Here is a 12,887-nt window from a genome sequence, read left to right as displayed (position 1 = left end):
ACCTATTACACTACAGCACACACGTCGTGGTTGCTCCTTGACTATTGGATATGCACCAGAGGCGTTGGCCCCCGGATCCTGTCTGCTGAACATATGGCTCAGACTTTTTCCCCACCATGCACCGATCTTTATAACGGTCGCCCCCCCCCCAAATCTCATTGCTGCTCCACGCTGCTGGAGTCTGGTACCTGAGGCACTACTAGATGCTGTAGGCAGAGCTTAGAGAGGAGATTTCAGATTATTTTAGTTGCAACAAAGGCACAGTTACACACATAGGCATAGTCTGGGAGGCATTTAAAGTCACGATAAGTGGCACTTGTATGTCTAAAAGCTTTGGGGTCCTTCGAGATATCCATTGGAACTTGCGACGTCTCGAAGGAGAGTTGAAACAACTCGAACAGGGTCTATGGACCGAGACATAGGGGACTGAACATGCATTATTTCGAGCAAGGATAGAGGCAAAGGAGACTGTCTCATGGACATGACGGGGCTGTAGGCCTGGTTGGTGGGGTGCTAAAGGTGGGAAGAAACAGACACAATGGTGACGGAGCGAGATTACGCACAGACAGGGTGGGTGGAGGATTGAGATACTGCCTGGGTTTTTTTAAGCGATTGGCCATACGGAATGCTGCTAGCAAACTAGAAAGAGCAGGGTGGGGGAGCATGTGAAAGGGGGTGCCCGGGTTAAAGTGAAAGCTGGCACCCGTGTTGTTATTGAAAGCAGAAGCCCATGTGATTGAAAGTGGGCGCCCCTGTTAAGGGGAAAGCAGGTGCCTCCATGTTGTTAATCTCAAAACACATAAGATAAGATAAAGTGCAGCCTTGCTACTTAAAAAAACACAAGAGGTTCGCGGTTCCAGGGAAAGCATGTTGTGCCTGCAATAGGGTAAAATCATTAAAGAAAATAGTGCACGCAGACTGTAGATAACAAATGCCATGTAACACACAAGTAAAAGGTTCAGTCCTCAAGGGAGGTTACAAATGCAAATATGGCGGTAATAAGATGGACTATTATGCCTATTCACTAATCAAAAGCAACTATTTAGAGAGGATAGGGACAAGAACCAATTAAAAATACGGGTTGAAAATGGGCGGTGCTTCAAGACAATACTTGAATACAGCATGCTTCGTAGAGCAGCAGATGTCCTGCCCCGGATCGACCTAAAAACACAGCGTTACAGGTTACAGCCACAAATATGTGTTTCAACCGAAAAAGATAGACTTGATTCAATTAAGTGAATAGAGGGCATTATTCAATAAACCCCCCTCCAGAGCTAGTTATTTAAGTTGAAACAAAAATAAGTTACGGTGGGAATCTATGGCTATTCAAAAGGAGCCTCATTGCCATGTTAGTTGCGCGTGCCCTGCATACAATGCTGTGTTTGATCTTTTTATATTTATGGCTTTCATGTTTTCATAGGGAAGCCTTCTAAGAAGGTTGTATTGTACGTCATCAGTCATGCTCAACCCGTTGACTAATTCTGCATCCGCTAGAGCTGCAAAAGAAATGAAATACCAGTATTTGTAAAGCGCACAGCTACCTCCGAAGTGGTGTCCCGGCGCTGAGGGCCCTTAGGAAGAGTAAGCGAGCTATTGCCCAGATTCACATGGTGCTGGTCTAACCTGCCGCCGGCGCCAGGGATCGAACCGTTAACCCCGGAGTAAGGCACCCTGGCCGCTGCGCCACACCTTTTCCAGATGGAGCTATGACATTGGATAATGGCTAACAAAGTGACAAATTAAAAAAGAAAAGTCTACTGCCCATTCAATAATTACGGAATTGCAGTATCCACATGCATGTATAATGTCAACTGCTGTAGGGTTTTCAGCTGTACCTATGTTGCTGTTAGCCAAACACTGAGAAAACACCAAACCAAGGAAAAGAACTCGTAAGAAAAGCACTTTTGGGAGCTTCTACTATGGGAATGTGGGTGTAACATGGCATATTACTCTGCAGTCTGTTTTAAGATCTGAAAAGTATTTTCCGCCAGTCTTAATTTTAACGGGTTTCCTGGTTGACAGGAGTGGCAGCTCCCTTAAACTCATTTCACGAGCCACTTTGTGGAAAATAAAGGTGAATGGGAACAAGGGGGTTTAAAAGTGCTTACTTCGCTTGCGAAGACATGTTGAACAGGCAGTTACACATGTGACAACAGACCATGGGACAGGAGAAGAAGTTTGTTTCCTTCACCCAATACAGGTATGAACATGAGACCTGATCCAGATCTCACAGGCCTGGGGAAGACGGGGCATATTTCTGTCTGTGTCATTAACTTCTGATGCAGTCTTTTCCTTAGGGGACATGACCTTCCATTCTTACTGTACTTTGGCTTGGCTACTGCATAGTCAGCCAATCAAAAGACAGTGATGGCTCTGCCAGCATGCATTGCTGCAATGATAACAGTCCACAGCAAAACACAGAAAATAAGCCAATTAATTTAAATGTGGATTAAACATGACAAACCGGAAAATGAGCTACACAATTGGAATTTGGTAACAGTGGAAGAATGTTCCTCACAGACAGCGCACCCGGTCACATGTGTTTGAGGGACAGATGACATGCTGAACATGCACAACGGTTACCCGCCTTATGCACCCGCACGTTCCGAGGCCTCTCAACCTTCCGTCATTTCATGGCGGCTACTAGTCCATGGAAAACTAGCATCTACTGCATGAGATGGCGTGCTCTTTGAAAACAAAAAAACAGAGACCATGGAAAACGTCAGCGCACGAGACACCTATAGTGGGATGTAGTTATATATGTATATGTATTTAAAAGCACTGGAGCTCTTTTAATTCTTCAACATTAGGCTATACAAAAAACAACTGCAACGTTCAAAGCACAATACGAACATTCGTCGAAAATTCAATTTGATTGGCTATATCCACACATTAATACAAGTACAACCGATTACAGGAAAGGACCTCATGAGACATCCAATGTGCCAGTTAAACTCCCATTAAAAGACTACACTCCAGCACCCATTATAATATGGCCTATGCAAACACCAGTACAACATGACGAAGCCACCATCAAATATAAAACCACAGACGATAAGCACACTAGAAAATCACAGACTCAATGCACATTAGAAAATTACTAAGATAGTAACAAACATAATTTGAGAGTCCTGACAGTGTAACGCACCTAACACATGCGGCGGTATCACATACCCTGTGAGTACTGCATTATCACTGGACAGTAGACAATCTTTACATATCCAGTAAGCACCCCTATGCCAAATACATTCCAAAACACTAAAATTATACACATGCGGGGCCCACTTTAACATCACAGGTCTAATTAAACAAAAGTCACAGGCACAATACATGCTATAGCATCATGGAGTGAATACCCACTGCATATCGCTGCAAAATGAACTCGGCCTATTGTCAGATACTCCGAGGCCATTTGGAGCTCACATGTTAGAAAGAGCAGGAAGAGCTGCGCTGCTAGAACTGACTTTATGTGCCTTGGAAGATTGCTAGTTTTAGTATATTTTTGTTCATGTAAGCATTCCCTGACTCATGCAGAGTGGATGGATTTTTTGGTTTTTAACTTTTGTTAGGGCACATGATCAATATCAAATATCCAAGACCTACTGTGAATCCCAGACAGAACTCAAACTGGTGTGTTACAGATCACAAGCAGCAGCAGCAGCAACATTTAGTTGTTTTTCTGGTGGAGGCTATGCGGTGTGCGCTCCACTGTTGAAACAGGGACCTGTTTTAAAGGACAGCTGTGTGGGCTCATGTCCCGCCGTTATGACCGCTAGCCTCTGCCACTCAGTCTTTATTTATGCCTGTAAGACAATTCATTCTATTTTAACTCTACGTTTGTGCATTTTGACTTTGAAAATATCGCAGAAAATGTTTAGAAGAGGAGATATAATTTAGGCTCAGATCGCAAAGCTCGAAAAAAGATGGCATCTCTCGATTAAAAGGTAGAGCTGAAGATTCGGAGAGCTTAAATCTCTGCACAGAATGAATCAGACCTCAGGCCTGGAGTATGATATTGTCAAAACGATTATATTTGTATGTCCCGAGGGAGCTGTAAGCAGAGTGAGGTTACATAAAAATGAAAGAGCTGAGCGGGCAAAGGCAGAATATTTCCTAGAAAAGGAGTATTTCACCTGGGGCTTCGTAGAAATAGCCGCTGCCCCAGACTGAACGGGACAGTGGCTTGGCCAGTGACAAGGATGCAAAGACGCAGATGATGTGCGAGGCACAGAAAACTCCGCTGCTTCCAATTCTCTCTCAGGCCTCACCTTGGCCTGACTGACTTCTTGTAAGATTTGCATTACAGACTGTAATTTAATTTTGACATCAGATTTAGGAGGGTTTACGTTACCAAATCTGCCCCTGAAACACTACACAAATAACTACCTGGGAGCCTCGGTTTATTACATTTGAGTGGGCTTGCTCTTGGCTCAAATGCCAGAGGCGGCCTTTTCTGCATGAGACTGATTTGATGGAAACAGGTGAGCCCAGTTATATTGACGCAGTTAGCGCCATAACAGGCACACTATATAGTAGCTGCTATTTTCATATGTACACCAATTCCACAGCAGAGGGAAGGTGTAAGCATTTGGTGAATCTGTTAGAAAAATCCGACCCAAAGGCAAGAATGAAAACAAGCCCTCCGCTGGAGGGAGAGGTTGTTTTCGGAACCGCCTAGCACTGAAAAGAAAAAGAAACGGCACCCTGTCAAACATGCATCGGATGAGCCTTGACAGTACGGTGTGCCACACTGGAAGTGACTTGCGACAAATAAAAATAATGGGGGGAAAATGGAGGGCAGGGGGTTGGAAGAAAGAGTACCAAAATAAAAGCAGACGCAACGCATAATTGAAAATCAATCCGTAGTTGAGCGGTGCTCCTGTACAAAAAACTGAAGTGATGCATCGGGTTGGGAACCAATGCGGAGGTTGCAAAGAAGATTGGCGCTGTAATCAACCTATGATAAGCAGCAGGCGGGATTACAGACTGTATACTGACTACCACAGGTCTTGCAGACAGCACTTGTGCGCTGATGCTTGACTTAATGAGCTGCAAGACAAATTAATGCAATGGATGGAATCACATTTTATCGATCTTGATGAACAAAAATATTTGACAATAGACAGTCCGGTCACACCAACAATTTACTTCTGGCGTAAGATTAATAAAAAACAGAAAAACCCTCCAGGCAGACCAATACTATCTGCAAAGGGATCAATATTGGAACCACTGTCAAATTATGTTGATTTCTTCCATGCGCCTTTCCTCAGAGATCTCTGTTCACACCTTAAAGACACGGGTTATCTCCTGCAGCATTGAAAAGAAAGACCTTGGCAGCCAACATACATACTCATCACTCTGGACGTAAAATTACTCTGTATAAGCATAGATAATGAAATAGGACTCACTGTCTGTGATTATTTCCTAAAAAAGAGAAATATGCATTTCTATAACCACAGCCAAATGCTACTGGAAATAATGAGAGTGTGTCTAACAACATCTTCCTGTTCAATACAGACGTTTACATAGAAACAATAGAGACTGCAATCAGATTTTCTTTTTCTCCAACCTATGCGAACTGAACAATGGGCGCGTGGGAACAACACACAGCATGGGCACCAGAAAATGACGAATATGTGAGCAAAACAGTTATGTGGCTGCTTTTATTAGATGATCTGTTTATAATTTGGGACGGCAGCACAGAGGAATTCGACAAATATCTCACTGTCCTCAACAACAACACGGCAAATCTAAAATTCACTTATGAAATAAGTGACTCTAGAGTTACACTGCTAGACAAAAGGATCTATATTGATGATAATATGATTCACACTAATCTACATAGAAAAATAACTGCTACAAATGCAGTCTTGCATGCCCAGAGCTTCCATCAACTTAGTCTGAAATGGAGAATCCTCTAGGAAGAGGTGTGGCACAGCGGCCAGGGCGCCTGACTCCGGAACACGAATAGCTCAGGGTTCGATCCCTGGTGCCGGCGGCAGTTTAGCCCAGCCCCATGTGACTCTGGCCAATAGCTCGCTTAATCTTCCCGACGGCCCCCAGCACCTTGATTCCCTCAGGTAATCGTTTGCGCTTTACAAATACTAGTATTTATTTACTGGGAATTCCTGAGAATAAAATTAAACTGTTCTCAGAAAAAAGAAATGGAAAGACGTAGCCTGGAGACTAAAAAGTGGTTTTATACAAGAAAATACTTTAACCGTGTAATCAATGCAGGCCTTGTCAAGGCAAAAACAATCAAGAGATCCCAAATTCTTAGAGACAGAAACAAGGTAACTGGCACAGGGAACAATAAGATTAATCACCACATTCTCTGCAGAGGCAAATCACTTACTTCAAGTTCTGAGAAAACATTCAAACTAGACCCAACGGTCTCCGACATTGTTGGCTATCACCTGAACATCGCCTTCAGAAGGGCACGGAACTTAAGGGACAAACTCATGCACAGTCACTTTAAATTGACGAAAGCAAATTGGATGACACGTCCAAGATTCTCGAAATGTAAACAATGCAAAGCTTGTAGAATCGCAATTAACACACAGCACTTCACCATGGCAAACAAACAAAAGTGGAAGATTAAGCAAAATATCACCTGTAAAAGTAGATATGGCATCTACATAATACAGTGTGTTTGTGGGCTAAACTATCTGCATTACAATTTGCAAAATAAAGCAAATCCTGGGGAATGTGAAAGCCACAACTAATAAAGATAGATGCAATGCAGGGGCAAAATACATGGAACAGTATCAACAAAGTGACTGGTCTCAATTGAAATTATATGCGATTGATGAAATAGAAAAATCTGATCGAGAGGGGGACAGAAAACGTATTCTGAGACAGAAAGAGGCATGCTACATCATGTTGTTGCGTACACTAATCTCAAATGGGCTAAATCAAGATGAGGAGCTATGTGTCCACCGATAGGAATAAGGCAAAATCCACCAGGAGAAGCAGTAGGCATCCTCCAAAAGGAGATACCATAAACAAAGAAATAAAAGGGTTGGAGCAAAGGTTGTAACACAGTAAACAAATTCAAAATTTAAAGGAGGATGATTATGTACCCAAGGGACTAAGTAACATAAAACCTGACTATCCACCGCAAGAACAACCCACCAAAGGGTTGTGAAGTCCCATAACACGTGTTGAAATAAAGGATGAAGAACTGCAAAAAACAATGTCAGTAGAATCAAGCACAGATCTGACTTTCAAAATAAAAAAATAACTCATCAAAAAAAAATATTAAATGATATCAGCATGTGTTAAAATCACCTTATAAAACAAATTCAAGACACAAAGTCTTGTATATCAAATGCAGCATTGTAAAGTCAAAACATGCCATACGCAGGTGAAGAAAATCCGAAAAATATTCTGCTGAGGCCACTTAGACATGAGAATAAAAGTGGGCAGAAATGCGACCTATAAGCAAAGGGAACAGTAATTATTTAAAACCGAGCAGTTATTCTCAATTCTGGTACTACGATGACCAACATACAAATGAACTGGCATTTATTTCTTAAAAAATTACATCTCACAGGGATTTAAAACTGTTGCAATGTTAATGTTAATGTTATGGTGAATTGTATAGCGCACGGCTGCCCCAGCCAAGGGGCGTCCCGGCGCTGCGAACAGATAGTTTACAGAGAAGTAGAGGCGCAGAAAATGAAACCGTTATTGAAAGAGATGAGTTTTGAGAGCCTTTCTGAAGGCTAAGAGATCCTGTATCCCACGGATAGCTTCAGGCAGACTATTCCATAACTTGGCAGCCAGGAAGCTGAAGGATCGGCCGCCCACTCTGGCCAGTCTGGTGCGGGGATGATCGCAAGATGCTGCCCCTCTGACCGGAGCGATCTCCTAGGGATGTACTCTGACAAAAGCGGGCGAAGCTTTGGGGGGGAGGAGGTTTTAAGGATTTTAAAAGCTAGGCACAATGCCTTGAACTGGACCCTTTTGCCCACCGTGAGCCAGTGCAGTTTTTTCAAGGTTCCAGATACCGAAGAATAGCGCGGGAGACCTACCAGAGCCCTGGCTGCCGCATTCTGAACTCTCTGCAATCTAGTGATTTCAGCTAGATTAGCCCCCAATAAAAGAGAGCTAGCATAGTCCAGTCTGGAAAGGATGGTCGCCTGGACAATTAATTGGCGAGTGCGGCAGTCAAAGAACTTCAGAATGGGCCTGATGTTACGCAGGATGCCAAAGCACGTGGCAGCTACTTTTTTAGTGTGGTGAGTGAACTTTAGAGCAGAGTCCACCCAGACTCCCAAGTTTTTGACGCATTCCTTTGGCATAGGGGGTGGGCTTAAGACATCAGGCCACCAGTTGTCACCCCAGGACGAAGTGTTTTTCCCTAAGAGTAGTATCTCCGTTTTCCCGGCGTTTAATTGAAGAAAATTCGCCGTCATCCAGTTGGTGATGTCAGTGAGTGTCTGTTTAAAGTGATGGGCCTCCAGACCACTGTTGTCATTAAGTGCCACCACCAACTGGGTATCATCTGCATAGGATACCAGTGCAATGTTGGGGAGGTCTTGATACTTGAAATGTACAAGAAATATAAGGAGCTTATCCACTGTTATAATGTGATAGGCTGTCATCACAGTGTTATGTTGACTCATTACAATAAAAAGAGTAAAAAAGTTAAAATCGTACTCACAAAGAAAAGGCTTAAATCCTTAAACAACATGAACTGAGGAGGGACATATTGCAGCTTTTGTATAGTGCAAACATGGCTCCAGGGTATTGGGAACATTGACATGAGCATCAGGGAACATTACACATGGTCAGATATTTTTTTTAAAATGATATAGCACGCCTTTAGAAGTTCCAAACTTCCATGTTTTGATAAAGTGGCCACCTTTTCTCCGTCAAATTGACCTTTTTTAGTTCCCTTCCCAATTTTGGGCACAAAGCAGGAGAAAAAAGGTATAGCTAAACGTTCTTCGGAAATGCGAAGAATGCATCGATCTGAATTCAATACATTTTTGTTTTCCTGGTAAAAGGACGTGGCCAGTAATGCTGTCATATATTTTGGCGGGGGCAAGGTCATGCCTATTTTGATTGCCCCCTACCACTTGATCCTCTTGGTCACCCCTGATGTCTAGTGGAAGCACCAGTAATTGCATTATCATTATTATGTAGATTTGTACAGCGCATGGCCACCCAACAAAGGATTTTCTTGGGCTACTCTACAGCAGTGGCAGCTCTTCCGCTAAGGCGGAGCAGTGTCGCCCACTGCCTTGAAGCAGTAAAAGAAAGAAAAATATTCAATGATGATAACATAATGTTACTATCATTTTACCTTGTCCTTCTGCTGCAGCAGCTTTGTGTGATGGGCAGGGCTACAGAGCAGGGGAGGAGTGGTAGCACCCTCCTAAGTGCGCAGTGACTGTTTGACCGGCCCTCTTGGGCCGGCCAAACTGTCATGCACACTTTCCCTGTTCTCATTGCAGGCAACATTACAGCCTACATGGAGTACATACTCAGGCCCCCAATTCCTGGCTAATTGTCAAACCACGGTGCTCAGACCAATCACAACACTGCACTGCAGCGTTGTGATTTGACAGGGGAGCCTGGGTGCTTACCGATCACAACGCTGCACTTCTTGCAGATGACTGAAAGTGGGAGTTAAGCCCTCATGTCGGTGGGGGTAGAGAATTCCACAACTATGGGCCTAAAATTAAAAAGCTTGGCCTCCTTCCACCCCACTACCATTGCCTAGCTCTTTGCGGGACAGCAGAGGGTATCGCTGAAAAACGGAGAACGCCCCAAGCCCCCGGCCCCTGCCACACACACAGAAGCACACACACACACTCACAAACACATGCACTTGCTTTCTCTCTCTCTAAATATATATTTAAATATCTAATCACTTTAGTGTGGTTTGTGCATGCTCAGGTGCACCATCTGCATCATAACAAAACTGATTTGCACATTACACTAGAAGCGCTAGTTCTGGGCCAGCCCAAGTTTGGTAAATTAGTGTGTTAGACATCTACTTTACTGCTTGGTAGAATTATTTCAGAAACCTTACTAAAGGTCCAGTGCATGTATCAATGCTTAGTAAAACCTTGATCTCTTTATATCAAATTGATAATGGGGCTGTGACATGGTGATGGGTCGTGTGACATTTAGTATCGTATGGTATTCTGGCCGTGGCATGACTTGATAGGATGGAGAGTTCTAGATTATATTTTAAATGGTCAGTGTTTTTGTTTCCTCATTGTATGGAATTTTCGACTTCTAATTGCCCCAAACACAGCCAATTGCTACCAATAGTAACCCTGCCTTTGTAGGTACCCAGCTGCATGACTGTGTACATGTAATGACCAAATACATTTATTTTCATTCTGTAATTGTACATATGATTCACCACAGAAAAAAACAATGATAGGGTGGCAAATATTTAAGGAAGCTTTGTTATATATGAGTTATACAAACATTAAATGGTTACATTATGTATGCTGCAGAAAAAGCCTGGTTCAGCATATTATAGTTGAGATGTGACTCTTTTCTATTCAGAATACCACTCCCTTCCCTTCCTATTCTCTTATCTTTCTATACACCTTTCATGTCACTTACTCAGCCCTCCTCTCCCTTCCAAGCCTCCTATCTTCCTTTTTTGCCCTCTCTGGACACCATGATCTCCTAAATGTTTTCCCTCTCTGTTTCTGTACCAGCGGTGATGAAGGATTCCAAGGGGTCCCTTCTTCAGTTATGGACAATATTCTTCAAGACCTCAAGAACTGGGAGAAGGTAAGAACAGCAGGTTTATTGCCTGCCAAACTCACTGACTGCTGGGCACACTGCTTGCTGGACACATTAACAGCTGAAAAATACATTGTACAACGTTGGAGATGCTTCCCAGTTGTATCTCGATTAACCCAGCTGCACACTCCGCTAGCAATTGCATATCCAGGACACCAGTTGAGTCCTGTGAAAATCCGTATCTCTGAACATAGAAGCAACTTCCGTTGCAAGAAAACAAACACTAAGATGTGCAGGCACTACTTAGAACAGAACCACATGGCTGACTCATTGTCCTGGTTAGTTCTTGAAACCTCCCCAGACAAATCCAAGCACAATCTTTTCCTGAAGGAATAGAGGTGGATACACCGATTGTCCACCGATAGCCGGGGATTGAATGAGGATATTCCGTGGAGCGCTCTGTGAACACATCTCTGCAAATACATCCCTTATCTGCGTAGCAAACCATGCTATGTTCAGTATACACCCGCTGGCTTGGCCTAATGTCTGTTATTATGGTCAATATACACTCCGTGGCGTACTACAGGAATACTCCACCATAATGTAATCCCCATAAACCCTACGTACCCACCACCTTAATTCCTGGTCAGTGTAACTTACACGGAATGCCCCTCTCCCCTCCATCCAGATTGGTGTACGCTCCCGGGGAGTTCCGCAATGACTTAATCATTACAATATACTCCTATGTTTGCCCGGCACCACCCGTAACTGTGGCCTTTCGACACCGGGCCCACAGTTCATTAGACCAGCCAACACTCTAATGGCTGGTATTTACAGACCCCCACATCATGGTCTCTTAATCACAAACGAGAACCACAAACAAGAGTGGACATCAGCTATGTATTCCTTTGACGATACCTGCCTAACCTCACAGATCAATGCCAAATTATGAGACCAACCGAACAGAATAAGACCAATCACTTCCCACTTGTAACTGAGCCACACCGCCATATAGTGACAATAACCCAGGATATGTCCACTTACTTTTCATACACTACCCTCTACTCCATCATGGCCGCCCGATCAACTAGCAAAACCACATGACCTACCGGTGAGTTCTTCTTCCTGTTTGGGATTGTTTGGAACACACCCGGGTTGCTACTTAATGAGGGGGTACACGACCGGCTCTCCACTATCCGGACCCGGTGAGATGGGTAGGCTTAACTGGCCCTGACACAAGCAGTAGAAAGTAAGTGTACCGCTTTTACATCAACAGGGATCTCGAACCCGTTATGACTAAAACTTTTTGCCGCGCTGCAGTGTCCCTTGACTCGGGTCTATCTATTTTTCTTAACACAGCTTATCTGGCCCTGAGAGAAACAGGCAGTAGAATTTAAGTGTACCGCTTTTACAGCGACTGGGATCAAGAATCCGTTATGACTAATACTTTTTGCAGCCCTGGAGTGTCCCATGACTCTGGTTTAATTGTCTTAACGCAGCTTTACCGTGAGCGCTTCCACACTGCTACTTAGAGAGTTCAATTTACATGTGAAACCACACGCCCGATTCCCATCTACCGGTGAATAACGGGTCATTACTGGCGGGGTAGAGGGCTGTAGATCACTCCCACGTAGTGCTGCATATGCACATCATGTAGCCAATACTCTACCACATGGCCTTCTATCCCGAAGACAGAGCGCCTGCATCGAGGGGCTCCTACAACTGGGCAAATGTATACCGCTCATTCACAGTTTTGACCCCAGTTTTTCCAACAATTGATAAGGGGGCAGTTTGATACCGCTACTGTTAAGTTGTACCAATTATATCCCACTCGCTAATAGCAACGACTTAGAATTGGAATATTAAGGGTTGTACAGACTTAAGATATCACACGAAGGATGACTCCATTGAATTTATTTTACACGGAGACTGGACAACGGTCACACCTAGAAGGGTCGAACCCGGTCTTCCGTGTGGCAGGATACGCATGCGCCAAGCATTTCAAGTTACTTCTTACCTCAATATCATCCCACTCTTATCCTTCCCTCCTCAGCCTCAATCTCTATGGCTTCTCCCTTGATGTCAGACCCACCGGGTACTGTTGACACCCCAGAACTCTAACCTTTAGGTGAGTAACAGTACTACCGATCCCATGGGTGTGCGATATA

The 12,887-nt window shown here is 43.8% G+C and overlaps 1 protein-coding gene across 1 annotated transcript in view; it reads left to right on the top strand.

Moving 5' to 3' along the window:
* The window catches only part of LOC147671992 (axonemal dynein light chain domain-containing protein 1-like), a gene marked incomplete at its 3' end in the record, with an annotated part of 350,388 nt that overhangs the window by 191,463 nt on the left and 146,038 nt on the right, over positions 1-12,887 (top strand). Inside the window, exon 13 of the mRNA XM_086948070.1 lies at positions 10,692-10,767. Coding sequence (XP_086804196.1) covers positions 10,692-10,767 — 76 coding nt within the window. The remainder of the gene's footprint in view (positions 1-10,691; positions 10,768-12,887) is intronic.

Source organism: Lissotriton vulgaris, unplaced genomic scaffold (assembly GCF_964263255.1).
Source record: "Lissotriton vulgaris unplaced genomic scaffold, aLisVul1.2 SCAFFOLD_2464, whole genome shotgun sequence".
NCBI lineage: Eukaryota > Metazoa > Chordata > Amphibia > Caudata > Salamandridae > Lissotriton > Lissotriton vulgaris.
The sequence above is the reverse complement of the archived record's forward strand: the minus strand, read 5'-3'. Positions and strand labels throughout refer to the sequence as shown.